Source organism: Rhinatrema bivittatum, chromosome 6 (genome assembly GCF_901001135.1).
Source record: "Rhinatrema bivittatum chromosome 6, aRhiBiv1.1, whole genome shotgun sequence".
NCBI classification, from domain to species: domain Eukaryota; kingdom Metazoa; phylum Chordata; class Amphibia; order Gymnophiona; family Rhinatrematidae; genus Rhinatrema; species Rhinatrema bivittatum.
The window spans coordinates 32,227,581-32,255,541 of NC_042620.1; the positions used below are offsets into that span (position 1 = coordinate 32,227,581).

At 45.5% G+C, this 27,961-nt stretch overlaps 1 protein-coding gene across 1 annotated transcript in view; it reads left to right on the forward strand.

Moving 5' to 3' along the window:
- PDIA5 (protein disulfide isomerase family A member 5) overlaps positions 1 to 27,961 on the forward strand; it is a 316,663-nt gene that overhangs the window by 81,221 nt on the left and 207,481 nt on the right. Inside the window, exons 4-5 of the mRNA XM_029605221.1 lie at positions 13,553 to 13,636; positions 15,737 to 15,782. Of these exons, the coding sequence (XP_029461081.1) occupies positions 13,553 to 13,636; positions 15,737 to 15,782 (130 nt within the window). The remainder of the gene's footprint in view (positions 1 to 13,552; positions 13,637 to 15,736; positions 15,783 to 27,961) is intronic.

Sequence of the window (27,961 nt, forward strand, 5' to 3'; positions counted from 1 at the left end):
TTCCCACTCAATCACAGCATGGAGGCCACTAGGAGTGACTGTCTGCCAGGTGTAGATATACGTCTGTTCACACCGCAGTAGCTGCAATGTAGTGTGACCACCTCTGGGATTAGAAAGCCGCTGGATGATGAAGAATTTTAGTTGATCGAAAAAAAAACCAAAATGGCCAGATTGTAACCCGTGCTGTACCAAAGGGGCTTCCAATTTCCTTGTACGGATGCAGCTTTGATGTTGGATCACACGTTGTTCGTATTGAAAGTTTGGTATGACCAACATACAACTTAGCACAGGGGCAGATGATATAAGCATATAAACATGCGTGGTGCTGCAGTCAAAATGACCTCCGATCTCATGAGACAGCGGAAATGAAGGGTGATTGAAAAACCTGTGACTGCAGTGCATTATTACAGATCGAATGGTGAATTGTAAGAAGATTTTGTCCAGAAGGCATCCTGGAGGGATTGGCACTGGGACATGGCCCTTACCAGTTTGTCATGCAGGTTGCGGCCCCCTTGTCGGAGCAAACAGAGGGTTTGGTCTGAAAAGTCGGAAGTAATGACAAGATGTGACAGCGTTAAAGGATTATTTTCTGAATCATGTGCGATCTGGTGGAAAAAGGAAGCACGCACACGATTCGGTCCATAGGAGGGCGATGGTGAAAATGGAACAGGAAATCTCGGTTGGTGTAAAGGCTCTTTTTGATAACTTTCTGAGGATATCGCCTCTCTTGGAACCGTGCTCGCATTGTTGGGTTCGTTTCATTGACAACTTTTTTTTTTTTTTTTTCATCTGGAAGGGATCCCAGACGTCACCGAACCAGTTTGCCACTTGGATTAACACTTGTGACCCCCCAATCTGAAATTCACATTCACGTCACAAAGGGGCCGATGCTATAAAAAAAAAACCCTCGGAAAGCGGGCGCTGAAAAGTCAGCATCCGCTTTCTTAACTTGCGCATGGCACCCACAAGGGGGGGCGCCATGCTATAAGCAGATTAGGGGGTCTCGCTAGCAAGGAGGCGCTAGGGCTGCCGGTTATGAAAACTGATGCAGAGTTTACCGGCGTCGGTCTTCATAACTCGGTGGTCTGCTGAGGTTGTTTTTGGGTTTTGTTTTTTTTTTTTCCTACTTAAGTACAGAAAAGCAGTTTTTTCTGCTTTTCAAAAACATCTTTTACATGCGCTCAGCTATTAACGCCTGCCTGGAGCTGAATGTGCGTCTGAAACGCACACTTTTTTTTTTTTTTTTTTTTTAATGTGGCGTGAATGAGTAATAGCCTCATTTGCATGTGATGGGCGCTATCTCATTCACTCCGTGTCTGACGTGCGTTAAATAGGTGCTAATCCCCCTATTGCATTAGGGAGTGGATTAGCGCCTATTTAACCCGCATCCAACTACGGGTTATACAGTGCGCTCGGCTGCGCGCAGTGTATTGCATCGGCCCAAAAATGAGCAAAGTAGAAAGATTAAGAAGTGCATATTTTTAAAACTGGCACATTAGTTACTAAAGTGAGAATACATTTTTTGTTGTTGTTTGGTTGTCGTATTTTTCTAATTGCGTTAGTCCTGGTCTCTCCTTTTCTGGTTGATCTTCCTCTAATTCCTTTTGCAGGATCTCCTATCTTCTTCACTTATCCCCTACATCAAGCTGACATTGAACTTTCACTTTTATTTCATTTTGCTCCATTTCTCTCTTCTCTACCTCTCTCTCTCCACTCACAGATTTAACCCTCCAGTTCTCCTCTCCCTCTCATCCCTTCATTGCTCCCCATCCCCTTCCAGCATCTTTCCCCCCTAGCATTTCACCCCTCTTCCGTGTGCCGCAGATCTCTTGTCTCTCCTTCCCCCTTTTCAGCATTCTTTCCTTCATCTCTCTGTCCCCACCTCTACCTTTCAGCTCCCCTCCCCGGACCCCTGACTTAGCCTACAGCTACATCTGCAACAAAAAACAAAGTAGCTGTGGATCCTGTGAGCCAGTGCAGTCTGTACTGGCTTCCTGTTACCTAGGAAACCTGTAGGAGGAGCAGGGCCTCTGTAGGCCCCACTGCTGCTTTCTGTTTTGTTACTGCTGCTTCTTTGGCTGCAGCCATGGCCTTTATGCAGACTTACCTGTTCACCCTCTCCTGGAGCTGGCAACTGCCGCAGGGAAGGGGGAGCCGGAACTGAGGCGGCAAACCATTTTTGGGGGGGGGGGGGGGGGGGGTGCTTACCACCCCTTGCCCCTCTCTTCCCGTGGCGACATCACTACTCTTCAAAAGATTTTCTAGTAGATAAATAAAAGTTTAGGAGTTAGCGGCAAGGTGAAGGACTAAGGAAACTTTATTTGAACACGGTCAAAGCGGCAGGTCCCGGCGCTCTGTTCTCTGTGCTACGGTGTAGCGGGGTCTCTCTGGCTCCACTGTTCCACGGGGTTGGGTGAGCCGGGGAGGGAATGTGGTAGCCTTTACTGTGGTGACCTGTGCCCTTCAAAGTGTTGAGGGGGTAAGTCTCTGAGGAGATTTCCCACCAGTCTTCTCCTGGGAATACTGGCTGGAGTAGGGGGTTGGAGGGACGGAGTGTAAAACCTGAAAGCTGCAGTATGAGCTGGAGTTAACAATCAGCTTGCCTGTTTATTGACTTCCTTTTCTTGTCCTCTTCCTGGATATCCGTTTCTTTTTTGTCCTGATGTACTTTTATCTCTTGTAACACAGTAACATAATGATGGCAGATAAAGTCCAAATGGTCCATCCAATCTACCCAGCAGTTTGCTTATGGTAGTAGCCTTTAACGATCCACGGTGTTTGTCCCTTGCCCTTTTGAATTCATTTACTATCCTTGTCTTTACCACCTCTTCCGGGAGGGGTGTTCCAGGCATTCACCACCACCTCTATGAAGGAATATTTCATGATTGCTTCCGAGTTCTCAGCCCCCCCCCCCCCCCCTGTAATTTCATATCGTGATCCCTAGTTCAACGCGTTTTCTTTCCAATGGAAAAGATTTGAAGTTTTGCATTATTAATACATGTAAGGTATCTGAAGGTCTATATTATATCTCCCCTGCACCTCCTCTCCTCCAGGGAATACATATTTAGATCCTTCAGCCTCTCTTTGTAGGTCTTCTGAAACAGACACCACACCATTTTGGTAGCCTTGTTGGACTGTTTCCATCATGTCTCTATCCTTTTTGTTATACATTCTCCAGAACTGAAAGCGGTTCTCCAGGTGAGGCCTCACCAAGGACCTGTACAAGGGCATCACCGCCTCCTTTTTCCTACTGGTTATTCCTCTCTCCATGCAGCCCAGCATTTTTCTAGCTTTAGCTACTGCATTGTCAAATCGTTTTGCTGTTTTAAGATTGCCAGACACAATCCCTCTCCCAGTCCGTGCAAGATAGTCTTTCACCCTCCTATCACATACAGCTCTTTTGGATTACTGCATCCCAAATGCATGACTCTGCACTTCTTGGTATTGCATCCCAGCTGTCATATCTTCGATCACTCTTCAAGCTTTCTTAAATCACTTTTTATTCTCTCTTCTCTTCTCCACTCTGTCACAGACCTTAGTATCATTTGCCAAAAGGCAAACTTTTCTCCTTCTGACCCCTCAGTAATGTCATTCACGAAGATAATGAACAGAACTGGCCCCAGAACCGGCCCTTGAAGCACTTCACTTAACGATCTCTCATCAGAGCAGGTTCCATTTACCCATTAGACATAGTTTCCTGTCAGTCAACCTGTTAGTAATCCACTCCATCACCTTGGTGCCCACACGCAAACTTCTCATTTTATTCATGAGCCTCCTAATGTGGGACTGTATTGATAGCTTTGCTGAAATCCAAGTAAATCATATCGCATACTCTTTCTTGATCCAATTCTCTAGTCACTCAATCAAAAAAAAGTCAATCAGATTTGTCTGACAGGGCCTTCCCCTGGTGAATCCATGCTGCCTTGGGTCCAGCAACCCACCAGACTGTAAACAATTCACTATCCTTTCCTTCAGCAAAGTTTCCATTAATTTTCCCACCAATGAATTGAGGCTAACCGACCTGCACTTTCCAGCCTCCTCTCAGCTACCACTCTTGTGAAGTGGGACTACAGCTGCTCTTCTCCAGTCTTGCTGCACTACTCCGCTTCCAGGGATCTATTGAACAGGTCTTTCAGTGGACCCGTCAGCACATCTCTGAGCTCCCTTAGTGTTCTAGGATGTGCCTCATGGTCTTGTCCACTTTCAGGTTCCCTAGCTCTTCCCATACATTCTTTTCTTTAAATGGGGTTTTAGCTGCTCCACTGCCATCCATAGACTTGTCAAACAGCAATGGATCTTCTTTAGTTACCACCAAACTGAAGTATTTGTTTAATATTTCTGCTATTTCTTCACCTTTCTCCACACATTGCCCCTTGTCACTTTTCAGTTTTACTATACCACCTCGGGCCTTCCTCCTCCTCTGTTATATCTGAAAAACATTTTGTCACTTCGCTTAACCTCTTTGGCAATCCTTTCTTCCACTTGATCTGTTGCTTTCCTGATTTCTGTCTGTCTCCCTTAGTTTCGCCAGGTATTCTTCCCTGTGTTCCTCTTTTTAGGATCCTTCATACTGTATTTTCCAGTGTATAGAGCACTGGTGTATAAGTCACATACTTGCCTAAACAGGAACTTTGCTGGCAAAATCCTTAGATAAGTTGTACCAGTGGATAAGATGCACCTCTCCATCCCCCGTTTGACTGTTGCAGTGATAGTGGCAGATGGCGCGCTGGTGGATCATGCATACAAGGCACATAATGGCGGGGCATTCGTGTGCATGTGCACGAACTGGAGAGAGCATGGTGGCGGGGCATATGTGAGGATGCACACAGCGTGTGGCGGATGAATTGGAGAGAGAGAGAGAAAAAAATGCAGGAGATAAGTTGCACCAGTGTATGTCGCACCTATATTTTGGGGGGAAAAAGTGAATTATACACTAGAACAGCGATTGTCAACCGGTGTGTCGCGTCTCCCGGTGTCCCACTGCCCTGTTGTATTTTCCTTCTCCCTTTTTCCAGCCCCCGCAGGCCAATTGGAAGCCTCCTTTCTTCCTACCCCCACTACCCAATGGGAAGCCTCCTTCATTCTGCCTGCCCCTGCATAGGCCAATCGGACGCCTCCTCCCTTCTACCTGCCAGAGGGAGCAGGAAGAAGGGAAGAAGCCTTTGGCTGGTGAGGCAGGCATGGCGGGGCTGGGAGGAATGGCAGTATTGAATGCCGACAAAGCAAAGCCACCACGGGAGCTCATCCCTGAGGCGGTGAAGAGGAAACCCAACGAGGCTGCCTTGGGAGCCCATTCCCGTGGCGGCAAAGAGGAAACCTATCCCCGACCGAGGCTGTCATGGGAACCCATTCCCTTGGCGGCAAAAAAAGAAGCCCTGCTGGATTAAAGCCGCGGCGGAACTGGAGCCCATCCCTGCAGTGAAGGAAGAAGAGGTTTTTGGTGAGAGTGTGTGGGTGTGAATGGGTGCCTGGGTGAGAGCTTGTGTCTGTGGGTGTGAATGGGTACCTGGGTGAGAGCTTGTGTCTGTGGGTGCCTGGGTGAGAGCTGGTGTGTGTGGATGTGAATATGTTACTGTTTGTAAGGTTTTGGGTGGACCCTTGGACACTGTGGCTGCTGACCACGCCCATGGGGGGAAGTCCCGTGAGGGGCCACAGGTCAGGCTCAGCTTTAGGAGACACAACACAGATAGATCTTTTATTAACAGTATTGAGGAGCCACCAGAGGTGGCAGCAGTGAGCAGAGATGAAGCCCGGCTGGGTCTGCAGTCCCTCAGGGCACTGGAACTGCGATCCCACTATGGCTGTGCTGTAGTGAAGAGAAACTGAAACAGTGAGTACAATGAAGCATATGGAGGGTTCTGGAACAGAGCCTCGCTGGTTGAGCACTCACACAGCGGTCTCTCTCGGCAGGAAACACAGGAGCTGGAGTAGAGGCAGGCCTTTGAGGAGCAAGTACCTGGTTCCAGGCAACAGGTCTGAGAGAAGTAGATGGCAACTCACTGATGGTGTAGGCAGCGGTATCTTCCAGGCAGAAATAGTGTTCAGGCAGTGAGTCCGGGAACATGGGCCCTCGAGCGAGTACCGGTTCTAGACAGCGACCTGAAAGAGAAGAGAGGGGTACCCCAAATAGAGATAGTCCAATAATGGTAAGGCAGAGCAGCTAGGCATGGAGAGTGAATCCCATCCGTAATGAGTTCCTGTATGAATACCGTTGATAACTCGATTAGCTAGCAGTAGTGTAGGCTTTTTGTATCTGGGATGCGTGACATCATCACAGGGGGGATGCCCCTGAGGTTCGCGCCAAAAAAAGTATTTGAAGCAGGGTAGCATGGCGGGAGGCAGTGTCCAAGCCAGACCGGGACGCCGGAGAGGATGGCAGGCAGACGCCCATCAACCACGGGAGGAGTCGCCAGAGAGGTAAGGAGGGCAGACTGGAGACGATGGGCAGTGACAATCGTAACAGAATGGAAGCCTGGGTGAGAGCTTGTGGGTGTGAATCTGAGTCTGGGTGAGAGCTGGTGTGAATGGGTGTGAGAGCATTTGTGTGTGATTGAGAGCTTGTATATGAGAGAGCATGTGTGTGATTGAGAGAGAGACTGGTCAGGGAGGTGATGTGTTTCTGTGTGAGAGAGACTGGTCAAAAAGATGACTGGTGTGAGAGAGACTGAGACGGGTCATGGGGTCTAATTGGGTGGGTGTGTGTGTGAGTGACTGGTTGTGGGCGCTAAGGAAGAGGACTGTGAGAACAGAGCTTCAACAGCCACTGCTGCTGCTGGTGAGTGCAATTGGCCTGCAAGGGATAGGAATATGAGAGTTGCTGGAGAGGGTAAGTAAAGGTGGCTTTTTAAGGTTATTTTTCTTGATTGACTGCCATTTTAATTATTAGGTATTCTGCGATGTCTGCTGATTTGAAATATTTTATTGATATGTGGACATTTTTTTAATTTTTGGATGTTATTCTGTTCAGCAGCTGTTTTGTAACATTTTTAGTATAGCTTTACAATTTCTGTGTGGGGCTCTATAGCAGCTTGGCTTATTCTGTTTTCCCAATAGGAAATGATTTAGTGTTTAGGGCCTGGTTTAATATTTGTAGTGTTGCCTTTTCATCATAGGGTTGTTACTGTTTGAGTGCATTCCATAATACAGGTGTAACTGTGTGCGGATTAATTTCTGTGCATTATTGCAGCTCCTGGGACTGTGTTAGGTGCTATATTTCTCTTTCCATTTCTCCAGGTTCGCACTGCATGCAGAGTGGCTTTTTTGGTTTTCCATTCCAGTTTCTGTCTCCATATTTATAATTTGTGGTTTTTCTGTACTTGGTGAAGGTCAGTTCTGGGTGTGTGACCGAGGTGAGGTATTTTACTAGCATGTAGGTATTTGTATCAATCTTATTTGTTGTGTTTTCTCAATAGGCCATGCATTAGTGGTAAATTACTGTCTTTTCATAAGGAAGGCTATTGTGCCTGGTAGTAAAGGGAGTTTGTTTTGCTTTTACTGAGATGTCATCAGAACCAGAATATCTTTTTTTGTATGGCGAGTTGTACAGGGTAATGCTCCAGATCTGCTCTGCACTCATTGCTGGGGGTTGAGGGGATTCCTGTGGATGCAGAGTGCATGTTTACATTTAGCCCCGTGATGGTCACATGTTCAGTGTGTCACGCATGTGAGAACCATCTGTCAGGTGTGTCCCGGCCAAAAAAAGGTTGAGAACCACTGCACTAGAAAGTATGGTACTTCCTAAATGCTGTTCTTTTTGCCTTTATTTTTTTCAGCCACCTTCTTTGAGAACCAGGTTGGTTTCTTTTTCCTCTTACTTTTGTTTACTTTTCTAACATATAGATTTGTTGTCTTTGTTACAGCACCTTTTAATTTGGTCCACTGTTCTTCCACCTCCCCCATTTTCTTCCAGTCTTCTGGTTCTTCCTCCAGATACGTCCCCATTTTGACAAAGTCTGTATTCTTGAAATTCAACTCTTGTATCCTCGTGTGACCTCTCTGTATCCTATTTGTGATATCAAACCATACCGTCTTGATGATCACTGGTATCCAGGTGGGCACCTACTTGGATATTAGAGACATTATCCCCGTTTGTGAGCACTAGGTCAAGTATCACACCCTCCCTCGTGGGTTTCATTACCATTTGATTGAGCAGAGCTGCTTGAAGGGCATCCAGTATCTCTCTATTTCTTGAAGTTTCTGCAGTAGGGATACTGCAATCCATATCTGGCAGATTAAAATCTCCAATGAGCAACACTTCTCTCTTCTTTTCCACCTTTTGGATATCTTTGACCAGATCTCTGTCCAAGTCTTCTGTTTGAGTCAGAGACCTGTAGACCACACCAGTGTAAATGGAAGTGCCGTCTTCTTTTTTTTTTTTTTTCAGTACAGCCCATAATGCTCCTTCCCTACCCCATTTCCCTTGCATTTTAGTTGCTTGGATATTTTTGACATAAAGAGCTACTCTTCCCCCTTTTCTGATTTCTGTCCTTCCTTAAGCTATAGCCAAGGTTGGCCTTATTCCAGTCGTGAGACTCAGCGAGCCATGACTCTGTAACAACAACAATCTCCAAGTCCACCTCCACAGTTAGGGCCTGAAGGTCTGGGATTTTATTGCTCAGACCATGAACAATTGTGGTCATAGCTTTTCAAATTTCCTTCCTTTGCTGCTCTTCACAGTTACCTTTTTCTGCTTTTTTGAGATTGATGTTATTTTCTTCTCCCACTTTCTGTATTGTTTGGGGGTGGCATGTCAAATTCATTAGCCACCGCTTGTCACCCCTGCTGTCTAGTTTAAATGTCTTATGTATAATTTGATTTTCTCGCTAAGCATCCTCTTTCCTGCCACAGACAAATATAGGGCATCCTTACCATATAGCCTTTTACTGTTCCATATATGGCCCCAGCCTCCAGTGTCTCCAAAACCACTTCCTTTCACCAGATTCTGAGCTAGGATTAGAAATTATCTATATGGTTTAGCTTTTTATTTCCCTTTCCATGAACAGGTAATACTTCCAAAAAGGCAGTAGTATTTGCATGTGTCTAATATTCTTCCCTAAATTTTGAAAGTCTTTCTGTACTGTATGGATACCATTTTTAGTGAGGCATTGGTCCCCAGATGGATAACATTGATATCAGTGTCCCTACTTTCTTCTGTAATTACATTGATTATCTGGCTAGAATTTCTGCTAGCCGAGAATCCTGGAAGACATTTAACTATTGTGACCCCATTGAAATGAGCTCCGAAATTGGTTCCTCTGATGATACGTTTGATAATGTTTAAGGGTTTTTGGTACACAGGCTGACTACATTTTTTTCAGATATCACTTCATATTCTATGCTGGAGCTTCTTTATCCCCTTCGTTTTCCATTGCAGAAAAGGCATTATATAAGGGTAAGAGCAGGGAGAGTGGGTGTCCCTGGATTTCTGAATTCTGGATATGACTTCTCTATGGGAGTGGGGACAGATAAATAGGATGCTGCACAGTTAGGGAAATTGGGTATTTGAGTCACAGATCTTGTTATACCAGAGCCTGTTGTAAACAGTTTATTCCTAGGTTTCTGAATCCTCTGTGGGAGTTGAGGGTTATATTCTGGATGCTGTAAGGAAGGGGAGTATTTTTGAAACCTGGACAATTCCTCTTTCAAATTAGTCTGGTCCTTTTTCATTGCAGACAGCTGAAGGCAAATTGGACAACACTTAATTCTCCAAATGATAGATCTTCTCTTAATAGTGACTAATATACAAGTTGTGAGATTTGTACTTAGGTTTTGTATTATTCACTTAGGGACCGATTTTAAAAGCAGCTGCATGCGGGTCCTTGTGTACGCACATGGACGTGCCGATTTTATAACATGCGCATGCATGTAATAAAATCCAATGGCTGCGCACACATACACTCCCAGATTTTAAAATCCGTGTGCGCATGTACGAGTGGCCTGCGACTCGTGCGCAGGGGGTTGGATTTTACAGTGTAATGTGCGGCGACGAAAGTAGGGTTTCCCCCAGTTAAGGAGCAGACTGGGAAGGAACTTTCCCATACCCCTATATAACCTTCCTACCTTTTTCCCTCTCTTCCCTGACCCCTACCCCCTACCTAACGCTTAGATTTGTTTCTTTTTTAATTTTTTACCTTGCTGTTCCTTTGGAGCAGCAGTAGATTTTGCACACCGTCCAGCTGCCGGCACGTGCTTCCCTGGGACAGCAGCTAATGGCACTGTCCCGGCCCTCCCCGCTTAGACCACGCCCCCTCCCCGGCTCGCCCCTTTGGAGAGGCCCAGCACTTCGGCGCATAACTGGGTTTAACACCATTTTTATGCACGTGGTCCTTTTAAAATCTGGCCGTTAGGTTTTATATTATTCACTTAGCCTAAGTTGTTGGAAAACCTTTTTAAAAAGAAATAATCTAGGGGTGGGAGGAAGGGAGGAAATAAACATATGGAGTTTTTTTTTGTATTATCTGTGTTTGCATGATTTGAAACCTCTCTTTATATTTTTCCTAGTTATACAGAATGTTAAGAATCCTTGCTAGTTTTTATTAAGTTGTTTGTTAAAGAAAAAAAAAAAGGCTAGTATCTTCAATTTTTTGTCTTTAACAAACAACTTAATAAAAACTAGCAAGGATTCTTAACATTCTGTATAACTAGGAAAAATAGTACCCAAGAAACAAATCGTAAGCCGATCCAAATTGCTGGTAAGCGAAGAAACACAAAGTGATCGGTATAAAGCAGCCCATTTCAATAAAGGCTGCTTTATACCGATCACTTTGTTTCTTCGCTATCTAGGAAAAATATAAAGAGAGGTTTCAATTCATGCAAACACAGATAATACAAAAAAAATGTCAGTAATAAAAGCACTCTATAATATGGCTAACTTAAAATAAAATTTAAAACTTATCTGACAAGGTCAGCCAGGTATGTATGCACCTTATTTTGCTCTGATTCAGTTGTTTCTTGGTTGATGACCCCCTGCAATGCATAGTGAGCAGCAGACCCCAAAGAACCAGCCCCCTCCCTATTTTTTCATACTATGTATTTTTATCTTGGCCATGTACGGTTGGTTTTTTTTTTTAATATCTCCTCCTCTGCATCTGATCCTCAGCTGTGCATGCTAAGGAGGTGGAAATGGTTGGTGTGTGTGTGTGTGTGTGTGTGGGGGGGGGGGGGGGGTGCCTTACCTGAGAAGGATCTAGCACTGCAGTGTCCTGATTTATATTGTCACGCGCACCAGTGCCAGTCCAATTCAAGACCTGCTTTCAAAGCCTTTGAGTGCTTGGAAATAAAATACAAAGAAAAGTGAGATCATAATAACTTAACTACTAAATTATCTTAAATTTTTTCCCCGTGCAGTGTGCGTTTTACCTTTTGCTTTGTCACAAAGGAGAGTTACTCCATAGTCAGGAGCACGCTTTGGTTGCCCTGACACGCTGAGCTGTGCCTTTTTTTTAAAGCCAAGCTGATCTAGTCTCTTGCTGGGGATGGGGGTGGGGAGGTCAGCGAAGGGCTTTGGTTTCAAAAGAATTTGCCGATGTCTTGCACATCAAAATTAATTTCTTTATTTTTTTTTTTTTTGCCCCATGCAAAGGTGTCAAGTGGCTCTTTGTCTCTGACTGTGCTGAATTGCTGTATTGAATGCCCATATTTCAGCAGCCACTTAGAACTGGCTGTCATTCAATAGCTGAAGTTCGGCACTTCCAGGTGACACCGAGCACAAAAAAAAAAAAAGGGTAGCGCTTGTGGAGTTACCTGCATTTATGCTGCTTTTAGGGAGCGCGCACATTCCAGCGACAGCCGTAGTGCTGTAAAAGTGCATTGCCTCTTTATACCTAAAATAAATAATGAAGTACTGTTGGGTGGGGGGGGGGGCGTCTGGTAGTTTTTGCCCAGATGGAGCAGTTGTGAGCCTGAAGTAATGTCAGCAGGTCTGTACCCCAGTTGTGACATTAATATAAGCAGTAAATGTACAGACTCCAAGGGAATGTTTTTTGTTTTTTCCCCCCCATGATTAATTTAATTGTAAATAGATTGCTTCCAGTGTATTCATACAGCGTGACTCTGCGGTATAGTGAGCCTCTCCCCCTCCCCCCCAGCCCGTGTCCCAGCTAACGTTTTTGGAAATGAAATGCTCCCCCCCTTGTTTAGCCGAGTGTAATAATGAGAATTAAGACAGCATGTAAACGGGTACTTTATTGTAGACTGTTGATGACACACAAGTGTTTTCCAAGGTGTTCGGTCAGACCTGCTTTTTAATGGTATGGAATGTTAATGCCCCTCCTGGTGTACCTGGGTCTTCAGGTGCCCTTGTGTAAGTGACACCCAGGCCAGGGCAGAAAGGGCGTGTTCAGCCTGCACCTCAAAGCACGTTTTTCCGCACGCAAGCCTCTGTGCCCGCGCGGCAAAGAGTTTTGCGTGCGTAGAAAACATGCGTCCCAAAAGGAGAGAGCGCTGCCTTGGCGTCCTCGCATGGAAATCCCCTGCTAATGTGGGCATCAAGTAGTAGCACTCCCCGATGGCAGAGAGGTACGTTGGCCCAACCTGGGGGTGTTTTCTTAGAGTTGGAAATTTCACTCCAGGTCAGAGATGGAGTTAAGTTTCTAGCACTACTGCAGTGGCACTTAAACCCCCGCCAAAGACAAAAAAAAAAGTGTCAAGACGACTTAGCCAGATAAGTCATTACTTGCGTGGCTATCTGGTCACGGTTTGCTGGTGCTTAGCTGGATAAGTCCGTACGTATCCAGGCTAGATAAGTCAATGCATATCCGCTATGTGGCGGTGGCCTGCTAGGGAGCTTGTAATAGTAATGAACCCAGTAAAGAATAAATGAAAAAGTGAACCTGGGGTGTTTGGGACCCTGGAAGGCTCAAAGGACATTAAGAGCGACTTTCACCTCTAGGTCCGCCGGTTGAGATCCGGCTTGGGCCGCTAGGAGAGTAAGAAGGTAGCCTGTATGAAATGAGTTGACCGGTTTCTGTGCAGTTCTCCGTGTCCCTAAAATCACCATGACAACTTTTTGCACTAATTTAGCACCCGGCAGCCTCGGCGTAGAGGCCGGGGTCTGCACCCTGCAGGCGTGGAGGCTGAATCTCCTTCCAGCCTTTAATAGAGGTGGCTCCCTCCAGAGCAGGGTTGAGGCGGGTGGACAGGGCAGAGTTGGGGATGTTTATACCGCTTCTGTCTGTGGCAATACCTGTTTTCTGTATGAATGAAGGATTCTCCTTTTCTCGTGTTGTCAAGTCTGGCATGTTCTGTTGAGTGCTAATTCTTCGTTTTCTCATGGCCTTCGTTCTCTTGCCAATTAAAGCCTCGGTGAAGCTGGATCTGTCGTGCAGTTCATTGCCTTGCCAGCAGGGATCGCTCTTGAGCTGCCTGCGGTGTAGCTTGTGGTGGCATTGCCCCAGTCCTACCACCTATGTAAGATCGAGTCCCTAACAAAGGTGTCTCACCCTGTGGTATAGTTCTCTCCGGCTGCTTGGATGCATAAACCTGGATTTTGACTGGCAATTAATAAGACAGTACTCGCACGTTAATAACGCTTACTTGTCTTTGTCATTTGCAGGGATACAGAAAGCAGAAAATTATGTAAGAAGGTGAAAGTTGATCCAAGCTCGAAGCCCAGTGGAGTGGAACTGTTGCATTATAAGTGAGTTAGATGCAGTGAATCTGTATTTAATTTCAATATTTAAGTGCAATTAAAACTGCTTTTCCACACCTGAATAGATATATATTCCCTTTTAGGACTAGGGAGAGTCCTGTGTTCCCCCGGTAATTTTTTTTTTTTTTTTTTTGGGGGGGGGGAACATTGAGAAGGCTCCCTTGCCCCGCCCCCCTTCCCAAAAAGGGCCAGATTCACATAGAGACCGATATTCAGAAGCCATTTAGACGGATAACTGAAGAGTTATCTGTCAAAATGGCAAAGCGGCGATATTTGAAGCCGTATGTGGCTAAATTCGGGGGCAGTCCGAGGGCAGGCGGGAGATGTTTTGGGGCGAGCCAGATTAGCCACATAAGTTATGCAGCTAACCCTGATATTCGGAGTTATCTGCTTAACCAATGCGGCTACCTCATGTCGCGCCATAGGGCTGTCCTAAAGTTAGCCGGATATATTTATCTTAACTTTAAGATAGCCGGGTACGTTCAGCGGTGCGGCGTGCGGCTGAATATCCTGGCTAATTTAACTAGCCGCTGGATATCTGGCTAATTTAACTAGCCGCTCCGTGGCTGAAGATCAGACCCTACGTTTTTTGTTTATTTTTAATAGTCACAGAATGAGAGAATAGACTGGGAATCAGGCCCCGAGAGAGAGAGAGATGGAGATGCATTGAGTTCAGCGGTTAGCTTGCGGTGTAATCAGACAGTTTGTGTAATGGAGCACGATCCTCCTCGAAGCCCCTCCCTGTTGTCTTCTAGAAGTACCTAAAATTAGTTGAGAGACCCCCTCCTCTACGCCACAGACCTTGTATGCTTCCCGTAATTCTGTGGTGGTTTGACTCTGAGTGCGTCGGAACCCCTCTGCGATGGAGAAGCCGGATTGGGGGGGGGAAGGGGGGGGGTGCAGTTTCGCTGCCCTTTCGTAAGGGATTCTTTGTCCCCAGACCATGCAAGTGCTGTGGTCCGCTCGCGGTGCGTTTTTAGTTTGCCTTGTTTCCTCAAAACGATGTCGGAAAGCCTTCCAGTAATGCTTAACGCCCCTGGATGGCCAAAGGGGAGATAATTTGATGAAAGGTTGGGACATCTGTTCATGGGATGCATAATAATTGTCCATATAAAAAAGATGCTTAACTTAGGTTTCCGGCAAACCTTAAGTGGAAACAGTTACGTCTAGGCTAGAGAGGTGTGGGTTTAAGTTGGCTGCCAAAAAAAAAAAATCTAGGAATCTGCTTTGCCATTGGAGAAGTAACTAGAGCTGCTGCCTTGCCCAATTTTTTTTTCTGCACCCTCCACTGTCTTCTAGCTACAAAGTGGGGCTATGTAATCAAGATGCCCCTTGTCTGTCCTCTCTGATCACGATGGGGCATGTTTGCACAAGGTGGAAAGGGCTCTCCAGTGATAGGTCATTGTGACAGTCGTTCTGAGACCTCGTGCCATCAAAATATCGGATACTGTTCTCCTGTCTTCCTCGATTCAAAGAGACATAGAACCCTAATTAAGCGTATCTCGTCGGTAGAAGTGCCTCTTGCCGTCGCCATGTTTGTCCGTCTGCATGTGTTGGGGGAGGGGGAGTGAGGGGGGGGACGACTAGGTGTAAAATGAAAATTGTTTGCAGGGTCTTTTATAAAAGTGCCAACCATCCTGCTAAAATTCAGCCAGATCCATCCTGGGGAGAACCCCCGATTGGGGGGAGGGGGCCGTTGCTCCGTTGGCAAGAGCGGGTAGGAAGCGACGCATAAAAACACAACGTGTCTTCATGTTGCACCAGAAGCATACACTTTTCCAATTTGTTAACACTTCTGGACAAAAGTCCCATAGTTACTTTACTTTTCCCCCCCGTGGAATTCCTCCCGCCCCTTGAAGCTGGAAGAAATTGGACATCCCTTGGTCTGAAAGATGCACAGTTTCAAAAACAATTCAGGAAAACTGATGTGCGGGCTTTCTCTGCCCCTATCTGTTACTGTTCCTCATCCCCTCCCCCGCAATGTACATCTGGCCCATAAGAGAGGTTTGTCCACATTCAGCAGTACCTAGAGGAAGTAATAAAATATTTCCAGTGTTGCTGACTGCTGATTCATGTTTTATTTTGCAGGGATGGTACATTTCACACTGAGTATAACAGGCCGGAAACGTTTAAGGTAAATTTCAGCAAACTTGTTTTTTTTTTATTTTAAGTGCTAGGTGGGGAAGGTGACTGAGTAGTTCTTCATTGCTGTGGAGAGGCGGAAAGGTTCCACTTCACAAACAGTTTGTCAGCATGGGTGGGGGAAGGCAGTGGGTTTTCATTTTCATTTTCATTTATTTATTTATTTATTTATTTATTTATTTATTTAAAATCTCTGCGCGTAGACCAGCAGGGATGTTCAGAAGAGAGAGGTTGCGTTACTGCTGGCATGGTCAGTCGTTACGACACAAATGATGAACCATTTAGTTGCTAGCTGTGATGGAGCGCGCTTTCACCGTCTGGGCCTTTCAGTGGCGTGCCGCGGCGTACAGGCTCTGATTTTTATTTTTATGTAGAGCTTCAGTCCTCTTGCCCTCCCCGTTTCGCTCCCCCACACCCACCCCACCAATTGATCTTTCACCCAGAATTCCTCTGCTAGGTTTCCTCGCCGCCTGCACCATTAATGACCATGCGGTAAATCCGCGAAATGTCACGTATTAATTTCGCAAAACATTTACACTCTCGTGTGCCCTGTGGTACCCGACTGTTTTCCACCCCGATGTCAAGCCAATGTATTAAGTTAGTTCGAGAAAAGGTTATCCCCTTATATATATATTTATTTTTTGTTCTTACTTGTTAATGTTTATTTCTGTGCATTCAAGGGGACCTAAGACGGCAGCCCGACTGCTTTATCTGTTAAGATGCGTAGGCCGTTTGGGACGGGAGTTCTCATGGGTTCTTGGGTGGTAGACCGCCGCCCTGTTCCTTGCTCTTGTTCTCTCTCCCTGGGGGTCTGTAGCTGCTGATGCTCGGTGGGTGGTGCAACAATTTAAAAAAAAACCAAAAACATTTTGAAAGGCGTTTCATTTATAATTTGGTGTTAGCCCCCGACCCTTTATATCACAGGGTTTAAAGTGGCAATGCCAGCGCCGTTCTTCAAAATACCGGATTCTGTCTGTTCGTGCTTCCTCTCTCGTGTTCAATTACAAAACCATTTCTTAAAAAAAAAAAAGAAATATTTTAACTAAAAAAAATCCCCAAAACATAGAAACATTGAAATGATGGCAGAAAAGGACCCAAACGGTCCTTCCAGTCTGCCCAGCAAGCTTATGGTAGCATCAGCCGAGCCACACAAGACACCCCCATACTTTAGTTTCCCAGACCATCAAAGTCAGGGCTCTTGTTGGTTGCTGTCAGAGTCCAATTCCCCGTTACCCTCTTGCCGTTGAAGCAAAGAGCAATGTTTGAGTTACATCGCAAGTGTCAGGCTTATTGGTTAAGGGCAGTAACAGCCGCATCAGTAAGTTACTCCCATGCTTGGTTTCCAAGACCGTAAATGTCAATATCCTTGTTGGTTGCTGTCTGAATCTAATTCCCTTTGCCCTCTTTTCCCCCTGCCATAAAAGCAGAGAGCAATGATTGAAGTTGCATCAACAGCATGAAGGCTTATTGGTTAAGGGTAGTAACTGCCACAACCAGCAGTTACTCCCATGTACTTTTTTCTTCATTTCCATCCTCTGGCCTTCAGGGATTCACAGCGTTTATCCCATGCCCCTTTGAAATCTCTCACTGTTTTTGTCTTCACCTGGAAAGGGCGTTCCAGGCATCCACCACCCAGTTTCCCAGCCTCTTACATTATGTACATTGGATTTGTCTGATGGTATTGAATCCTCTGATCTATCCACGCGATACAGATTGAAAATATTATCCATGCTCATTATTTCAACATTAGAAACTTCATTTAGATATGGTGAACAATATTTTATGCATGGATGTATAGATAATTTTTGTTTTGCCATTTTTGTGAACCTTTTGATGGTTATGTTTTAATCTGTACGCAATTTTGTACTCTGCCTAGAATTGTAGATCAGATTATACATTTTTATAAATACATAAGGCTCATGGTGCCAAGATCCCCATACTGGTTCCAACTGAGCTGGAAGCCTAAAGGAGTGGGAGGAAATTGCTGGGTCAAAAATAAATTTATTTATTTTTTTGTAAGTGCCCTCCATTTAACAGAGGCTCCCGCCTCATGATGTATGTGGTGGTCCGGGTGAGGGTGTGCTTTCACTTGGCCATAGGTGCCACATGGGCTAGCTACAGCTCTGGGTCACTGGACAGTCAAAGTAGCTTGGTAACCTTTCCAGTTCTGGGGTACCTCCATCATGGATCTATTTGCAAAACCATTAAAACAGGCTGCTCCAAGATAGCAATGGTGGGCTGTCTGACAGCAGACACCTCGGTTCTGTGGAATTGAGGTCTGCTGTATGCTTTTTCTCCAATTCCACCAAGAACCAGAACACAGAAATCAAAAAGGAAAAAAAAAGGGTCAAATGATCTTGAAAGCCTTATTTTTGGCCTCACCAACCCCATCATTCATCAAAAAAAGTTAATAACGCATTGATAACGCATGTGTTATGAAAAAGGGGCGTGTGTATGGAAATTTGTAAGTTACCACATCACACGATAACTTACCACTTCGCATAGGTATTATTGTATGGCGTGGTAAACTTACCGCACCCTGCGAGAATCCCTATTTTTCAGGTCCTGTGCTAAGGGGAGAGAGAGAACATAGTACAAATTTTCATCTCACTCTCTCTCTCCTCCACTCCTTCTCCCCTCTCCCAATCCCAGAAATTGCCAAAATGCAATTCCAAAAATTTAACGCGAATTGCGTTTATGGCCATTTCAGACATATCACACAGCTTAACACCAGGGAAAAAGATGTAGTTATTTCCGGCGTTAAAACCATGCAATAGCATGTGTTATGCTATCGCACGGTGCGATATGGCCCCTAATTTAACTAAAACCCACCCAAACTCCTCCCTGATCCTGCCCTCCTCAAAAATTTGCATTCGCGCCGTGCGCTACTATACTTTTTGCATTCGTTATGCCGCATTTTGATAAATGATCCTACAAGTTTGGTTTCCATGGCTACCACGTCTAGCGGTTCAGTATCTGGTAAAACTGCACATATCCTCATCCCTTATCATGCAGAGTCATGGGAGTCTCTTACATGACCTTCAGTAATTGGCTCTGGCTACATGGATGTTGAAAACAAGTTAATGTCTTCCCTGCGATTGCCTTCTGGGGTATTCAAAGTTCTCCTAGCATGTTGAAAATGCTCGGCGAGAAAAACTTATAACTTCTAATGGAAGTGGTTCAGTGTCTGGTGCTCTGCGCTTCCTCAAGCCTCCTTCGTGTGCCCTGTTTCCCTGTTAGTTAATAAATACTTGTTAAACCTTTTCTGAAGCGGGACTGAAGACCCAACGCTGTCGAGAGTTCATCTCGGTGCTATAGCAGTATGCCAGGAAAATGTAAAGGGCCTTCCTCTTTCTTATCAACGTACAGTTGCTGAATTCATGAAAGATCTAAATCATCTTAAACTGCTGATAAAAGATCCTCTTGCATCCTGGGATCTAAATGAAGTTCTAGCTCATCTCATGAAATATCAATTTGAGATACAAGCCATAGGGTTGTACTCTCCCTACACTCAAATTTTCCATAACAGCTTGGTTTTTTTTTTTTCCCAAAAGGTGCCCTCTATGTTCATTTAAATCAATCTACTATCTTGCCAACATTTTATTTTCCAAAGTCACAAGCTCGTACAGATGAGCAGGCTCTTTATATATTGGACTGAAGAAGAGCTTTGTTCAGTTTTGAAGGAACTGTTTGTTGCCTTCAACCTAATCAAATAAGGTTCTTCAGATACAAAAAGAACTTTCAGCTTGGATATCTGATTGCATTTCGTATTGTTACAGTCAGCCAGGACAGAAAGTAAAGTAAAAGCTCATCATGTTGGGGCTTCAGCGGCATCCTTGGCACATCCTTTTTTTTTCTGGAGACAGAGGCAAGGCTGCCGCTTGGTCTTCTGTATATATCTTTACTAACGTTCCCTCTTATTTTTGAAAGGCTGTGTGTGCAAAAATGTTCCCTTGTGCAGTTGGTTTCTTTAAGCTGAATTAAAATCTGTGCACTATGAGCCAGTATAATGCAAATGATATCGGGATTTCTTCTTCATGCTATGTTTTACCGTGTGCTTGGGGTTCATGACCTGTGTGCACCTTAGAAGCATCAGTGACCTTTACTGCTCATTATTGGAGTGAATGAATAGGCTAGTAGTTAGAGCAGCGGGCTGAGACCCAGGGAAGCCAAAGTTCAAATCCCATTGCTGTTCCTTGTGAGTTTCGGCAAGTCAGGCCACCCTTCCATTGCTTTGGGTACAAATTTACAAGGTCATAAGAACATAACAAGCCATGCTGGGTCAGACCAAGGGTCCATCAAGCCCAGCATCCTGTTTCCAACAGTGGCCAATCCAGGCCATAAGAACCTGGCAAGTACCCAAAAACTAAGTCTATTCCATGTTACCGTTGCTAGTAATAGCAGTGGCTATTTTCTAAGTCAACTCAATAGCAGGTAATGGACTTCTCCTCCAAGAACGTATCCAATCTTTTTATAAACACATCTACACTAATTGCACTAACCACATCCTCTAGCAACAAATTCCAGAGTTTAATTGTGCGTTGAGTGAAGTAGTACTTTCTCCGATTAGTTTTAAATGTGCCACATGCTAACTTCCTGGAGTGCCCCCTAGTCTTTCTATTATCTGAAAGAGTAAATAACTGATTCACATCTACCTGTTCTAGACCTCTCGTAATTTTAAACACCTCTATCTTATCCCCCTTTAGCCGACTCTTCTCCAAGCTGAAAAGTCCTAATCTCTTTAGTCTTTCCTCATAGGGGAGCTGTTCCATTCCCCTTATCATTTTGGTCGCCCTTCTCTGTACCTTCTCCATCGCAACTATATCTCTTATCAAAATGCATTATGGCGGGCGTTAGGGCCCTAATGCTCGCGATAATGCCATAATGCATGCGATAGCTATCGCATATTGCGATAGCTATCGCAATGTGCGATGCGAATGCAAATTTTTCAAATGTATTCAAAGGGGTGGGATTGGGGAGGGGTTTGGGCGGGATCAATGAAAATGAGGGGCGTTATTGCAGTGTGCGATAGTGCGTTATGTTATTGCACGTTTTTAACGCCGGAAATAACTACACCATTTTTCCTGGAGTCAAGCTATGCGGGCATTTTTGGGCATGGAGAAGGGGAGAGGGAGTGGTGTACAGGAGAGAGAGAGAGAGCGCCTCTGGGGTGGCACACAATGCTCTCTCGCCCTAGAATCTCTATCTATCAAGCTAGGGCAAGAGAACATTGAAGTAATCTCATCTTGGTCTCTTTCCTCACTCCAAATCATGTCAAATCTTCACTGAGGTCTACTGCGCTGTTCGTATGTCTCACTGTGCATGTAAAACTGGCCCCAAAACCCTAGACCACCACCAAAACCTCACCTTGAGTTACTAGCTGGCCCCCCTATAGTGGTATAAATAGTTGGCTAATATGAAAATCCTATAAAGAGTCAGTATCTGTGTCTCTCTCTGAGGAAATGCCTGTCTGGGCACTTTTCAACTTGCAAGATGCGAAGTGTGGTGCGGTAACTCTAAAATTATCAGCCACGTCCCTTTTCCTTATCGCGGGTGTTATTCATGCGAAAATTTATTGCCTTTTCATAAATCTAGGTCTTAGATTGTAGGGAAATACCTACAGTACTCGAATGTAATCTGCTTCAGAGTGCCAGAAAAAGCAGGGTTTCGTTTTCCACCACAGGCAGTTTTAAAGAGCGTATTTGATTTCTTCAACTCTTCCCTCCAACCTCTGGCAAAAATTATAGATTGCATGGTTCTCTTACAACATGTGAGCATGATATACAATTTCATGCAACCCTGAACTAGTGAGTCCCCCGCTCATGTGGGTGATCTCTGTCCTTGTCCACAGAGAAAGTAAAGCTGCTCACTTTTAACCAGTGTTCTCCATAGACAGCAGGACAAATCATCTTAATATAAAGACTGGGGAGACTCGCGCGGCAATGCATGTGTTCGGAAAAACTGAGAAGAGCTGCTTTTTTTTTTTTTTTTTTCCCCAGCCACTTTTATATGGCTGATTATGTCCTGCTGTCTCCGGAAGAACTCACCTGTAACATGAGCTGTCCCGGAGACAGCAGTAGCTTCGCTTACATGGAAGGTGGGGTTTCGCAAAGCAGGGGCTGGGGAGGGCTCAGGGGAATGGCAGGAGGTCAGAAAGCTGGTCAGTTTAAGGTCGCGGCTTTAAATCTGACTCCTGGTTGGTAGGAACTTACAAAGGTGACTTATGGAAAATGAGTTTTTGTTATGTCTACGCTGATTTAAAAAAAAAAAAAAAAAATCAGCATTATTGGCCAGTAATGAGCACCATGATTTAAGGCAGAGCTTTCCAAACTTTTCATGTTGGTGACACACTTTTTAGACAAACATAATTTCACGACACGGTAATTCAGTCTACCAGCAAACCAGAGGTTAAAGGTTAAACGAACGAAACATATTTCGACAATTTATGTATGTTTCCTTAAATATATACATAAATAAAATGTTTCACGACACAACCTATCTCATGAAAACATTAAATTTATATTAAAAATATATATTCCAAGATTCATGTTATTGTTATAATTTATGAGAAACAATAATAAAACAAATTGTCTGTCCCCCACACTCATCTCTCTCCTCCCCCCAGCACATGTCTGGCCCCCACACACTCATCTCTCTCCTCCCCCCAGCACATGTCTGTCCCCCCAGCACGTTTGCCCCCCACTCATCTCTCTCCCCCCAGCACATGTCTGGCCCCCACACTCATGTACCTCGTCTTTTTGATTGTTGCCAGTTAAGTGCTTCACTCCCTTCCATGATCACCAGACACTGCTGCTTGCAGTCAGTACTCCTCATGGCCAGGCCTCATCGGCAGCAGCAGCCAATGCAAGGATGGCTGGGCTCGTTCCACCCACCAAGCCCCCCCCAAAAAACGCGATTGACAGCAAAAATCACCTAATAATAAGCAACCCATAAACTGAAAAAAAAAGTGAATCTCTAGGAAAAAAAAAGCCCAAACTCGCATCAGAGTTGACCGGGCTTGCGCGACACACCTGCACACTGCAGGCGACACACTAACGTGTCCCGACACACAGTTTGGAAAGCTCTGATTTAAGGTATCTCTGTGGGGGGTGGGGGAGGACAGAGATCACTACTGTTCAGGGTTTTTTGGGGAGGGAGTGTATTTACTTCTGTGATTGTTTCGATTGTGGTCTCTTATTTTTTTATTTTTCACTCCCTAGAGACCGTGGTGGGTGGAGACCATCTTTATTAGGAATTATTTGATTTTTAATGGCTTCTATTTTAAATATAATGTAATCATCTTTTGGGCCCATGTTTTGTGAAAAGGGCAGTATAGAAGTATGTAATGTGAATTGTCCTCTTTACCCTGTCCGGAGGTGAGCCTGCTGGAGCAGGGATGGGTCACATCAGCATATTTTATTTTATTTTATTTTTTTTTGTAGTTCAACTAAATTGTCCACATTTTTTTTTATTTTATTAATACAGCCTTAAAGCTGAAGTGAAATTCTGGCACTTGCTTACAGTATCTTTCATAAACAGATTGGAGTAGCCAAGATAGACAAGAGCACACAGGGTAACTTGGACAGCGTGTGCTACATTAAAATAAGAAAAAGTAAAACCCTCCCAAAAACCTAAAAGCTGCACTTAAAAGTTTTGGTGATGGAATTGTGTTGGAACAGAACAGAACATTAGATGCAAAACGTTTTATGATCTGCATATTTTTATAAAGAAAGTTTAATGTTCCAGATCAAGTCTCGTGGGTTTTAATGCCATTTGGTCAGTCATATGGCTGGTTAGCCGTAATATAGAATATCAGTATTGTATTCTGTGTGCAGTGATAAAGAACCAAGCTCCCTATAGCTGGGAAGATTTAGTTTTTAAAATGGAGAACTAGGTGAAATAGTTAGGATGGCTTTTTTTTTTTTTTTTTACTTTTTGTTTTAAAAATACCTATTCCCATTCCCAGCCTCTTCCCCTCCCCTCTCTAAAAAAAAAAACAACAAAAAACAGGTATTCTAGCTGACTCTTATTTGGGTAACAGAGATGTTATATAGGTCTGACTTTCACGTTAAGAACATGATAAAATTCTTGTCGACAGCAGCCATGCTGCAGAAACGAAACGTTTTGAGGTCTAAATGGTCCTCTGTTCTCCTCCCTAAAAAAAAATTGTTCTGCTTTAAAAGGGTGTGTTCCCAAAACTTAATTTGGGTGGTTTAAAGTGGGACTCCAGCACCTGCTATCTTGCTGAAAAAAAAAAAAGCTACCTTGGTTTTTAGGTTTAAAGCAAAAACTTGAGCACCTTAGGTTCAGCTCCCCTTCTCATGATTTGATACAGCAGGCTCTGTTCACGTGCTCTGCGTTCACTAAATATTCCTCCTACGTATCTGGTCCGTGCAGTCACCACCTTGCTGTGCAGGTGATTTCATGATCTGATAACCTTAAATAGTTAAAGATATTTCTTTCTCGCCTTTGAAACGTGACATTTCATTTTCATAGATTTCTTTATTATCTTCCTTTTTTTCCCCCCTCAATATGCCTCACTGAAGGCAGGTTACCTGAATGAATGAATGGGCCAGCTATTAACCTGTGTGCCTACAGAGAGAAGAGTTGGGGGTGGGGCACCAAATCCTGCTGGAAATGAGATTAGCTAGAAGAAAATAGTTATGTAAAAATTAATCTTTCTCCTAGGACAAGCAGGATGGTAGTCCTCACGCATGGTTGACATCATCAGATGGAGCCCAGTACAGAAAACGTTTTGTCAAAGTTTCTAGAACTTTGACTGGCACACTGAGCCCAGCAAGCCACTATCTACACTTCCATGCGGGGTCCCCCTTCAGTGTTTGCCTCACGGTTGATGAGCTCTGCTTTTCTAGAGTTTGATCTCTGTAGCTTTCTGCGCCGGGTCCCCCTTCTCCCAGTTGGCGTTTCATAGGGCAGTGTGGTAAGTGTCTTATCCTTCTTTGCAGTCGATTCCTGACAGTACCATTTATTGGTGACCGCCAGTCAATGACCGTTTGCAGGCTCTTTTTTTTTTTTTCATGGCGCCGGTGGACACCGGTGCCTTCCCGATTCCGGCACTGTGCACCAACAGTGACCGGTACCGATGTTTTCGAGGCTTCCCATGGCACTTGGCCCGGTCATTCCCCAATGCTGAGGATGGAGACAAACCTGAAGTCCTAGAACGCGATGACGCAGGTTGATCCCCAGCCCCTTGTTCCTGTGATGGCCACGGAAGGGGGAGAAGACGTCGATGGACCTACGTTCATCAGTTCCCCATGGCCCTTGGGAGTCGAGGCGCCTGATCCCAGAGTTGAGGGATCAGATTTTCTCACAGGACAAGCAGGATGGTTGTCCTCACAAATGGGTGACATCGAAGGTGGAGCCCACCACGGAAAACTTCTGTCAAAGTTTAAAAGAACTTTGACTGGCCCCTACTGGGCATGCCCAGCACGGCACTGACCCTGCAGCCAGCAGGGGTCTCCCTTCAGTCTTCTTTTTTCCGCGCAGCAGTTGCCACGCGGTGAAAGGAGCTCTTCTACCACGTTCCTGACAGGAATTCGGTTCTTTTCTTTCCGAAGAAAATTTGCCCCTCAGGGGTCTCCCTTCGACAAATTTTTTTTCAGCTTCGCGGAATCCGGTAAGTGTTTTGCCATTTTTTATCGACTTCCGTCGATTTTGGCCCTCGAGGCCTGTTGGCAATTGCCGATCCCACGGCTAAATTTTGGCCTAAAGCCATGGCGACGGGGTTCCGTCGATGTCCGGATTGCACCCGGACTATGTCAATCACAGACCCCCACAGGGTCTGTGTTTTGTGTTTGGGTAGTGAGCATGATGTCCTGACTTGCACTAAATGTGCCCTAATGACACCCAAAGGTCGCAAAGCCAGGATGGAGAAGATGGGGCTCCTCTTCCATGCACCCACCCCAACGCCATCGATAGCATCGACGTCATCGGAACCGGCACCGTCGAAGTTGCACCATCATCGTCAACCCTCCGGTGACCGTCCTCCATCGATGACTTCTCGGCCGTCGACTCCCGTCCCCTCCCCGGATGGGCAAGGAGATCGGAAGGATAAACATCGCCATCGACGGCACAAGTCTCGGCCCGTCGAGGATCCAGAACCATCGACCTCTGTACAGGCCGAGCCACCGACAAAAAAGCCTCGGTCCGACCTGGCACCGTCCACGTCTCGATCGCAGGCACCGAGGAAACCCTCACCCTCTCCGGGTGTGGGAGCTGTGATCCCACCGGTTACGGTGGTCCCTCCGGCTCTGCCTCAGCCTCCCTCTCCCGTCGAGCCGGGTATTGTTACCCCTGGTCTCCGGGCAGAACTGGACCGGCTGGTCCAGGAGGCCATCGAAAAAGCGATGCGAAGGTTCCAACCTCCACCGGCACCGACTCCGGCACCGAGGAGGGAACCGACCACCGAGCCTCTAGTGGAAGCGCTGGCACCGCTACTGCATCGCATGGAGGCACTCATGAAGGCCCTTCCATCGGTGATTCCAGTAGCACCGACGACTCCACCGTCTCCGACTGGATTCTCATCGGCAGGAGAAACACCGTTCCTGATTCCCCCTTCTGGGGTGGTCCCATCGGTGCCTTCTCGTATATCTCCACCGATTTATCCTTCGGCGCCATCGATTCCAAGACCAGCACCGATTCCATCGGCGCCCTCGATGCCATACCCAATTCCGCCTTCAGCACCGATGCCTTCAAGATTTCACTCGATGCCGGTGGATCCTCAACCAGGTCCTTCAGGGCTTCAACCCCCACATGATCCCTACGATACCTGGGGTGATGATACATCTTCTGACACCGATTTGCCTTCACCACCATCTCCTACAGAGAGTAGAAAACGTTCTCCTCCTGAGGATCTTTCTTTTATTAGTTTTGTGAAGGAGATGTCGGAAGTTGTACCTTTTCAGCTACAATCTGAAACCGATGACAGACACCAGATGATGGAAGTGCTCCAATTTCTGGATGCTCCTAAAATCATCGCTTCCATCCCTATTCACCAGGTATTTCTGGATCTGTTGAAGAAAAACTGGGAATCTCCTTCATCTGTTTCCCCAGTTAACAAGAAAGCTGACTCAACATATCTCGTTCAGTCAACACCAGGATTTCAGAAGCCCCAACTAGATCACCGCTCGGTTGTAGTTGAGTCCGCGCAAAAGAAAGCCAAGCGTCTGAAATCACATTCTTCTACTCCACCTACCAAGGACAACAAATTCCTGGATAGTGTGGGACGGAAAGTGTATCATGGAGCTATGTTGATTTCACGCATAGCTTCATATCAACTTTATATGACTCAATACAACAGAGCCATCCTTAAGCAGATGCAAGACTACGCTGACACCTTGCCGGATCAATATCAACCGCAGCTTCAAGCCCTTCTCCACAAAGGCTTTGAGGCAGGGAAGCACGAAATTAGAACAGCCTATGACATCTTTGATGCTTCCACAAAAGTTTCGGCCACAGCAATCTCAGCCAGACGTTGGGCTTGGTTAAAATCATCCAACCTTCGCCCAGAAGTCCAAGACCGTCTATCTGATTTACCCTGCTTAGGGGACAATTTGTTTGGAGAACAAATTCAGCAAATTGTAGCTGAATTAAAAGATCACCACGAGACGTTGAAACAGCTCTCTTCCATTCCAGCTGAGGTATCCTCCAAACAACCTCCAAAGAAGGACACTAAAAAGTCGTTCTTTCGTCCACGGCGTTATTATCCTCCATCGGCTAGGCCTCAACCTGCACGGTCCTCCAACAGAGCTCAGCCACGCCAGCCTCGGAAGCAAAGACCTACTGTAGCCCCACCCCCGGGACCTGCGGCGGGCCTTTGACTTCCCTGTAGAGAGCACATGCCAAACCCCTCTTCCAGACATCCCTGTGGGAGGTCGACTGTACCATTTTTTACAACACTGGATACAGATCACCTCAGATCAGTGGGTTTTAGCGATTATCGCACAGGGTTACCACCTCAACTTCGTCACTCTTCCAGCAGACTCCCCGCCTCCTCAAGCATGGAGTCTAACTAGCCATTTGACTCAATTACAACAAGAAGTATTCCTTCTTCTACAATCAAATGCTATAGAACCCGTCCCTCCCTCTCAACGAGGAAAGGGATTCTACTCCAGGTACTTTCTAATACCAAAGACCTTCGAGCCCTCAACA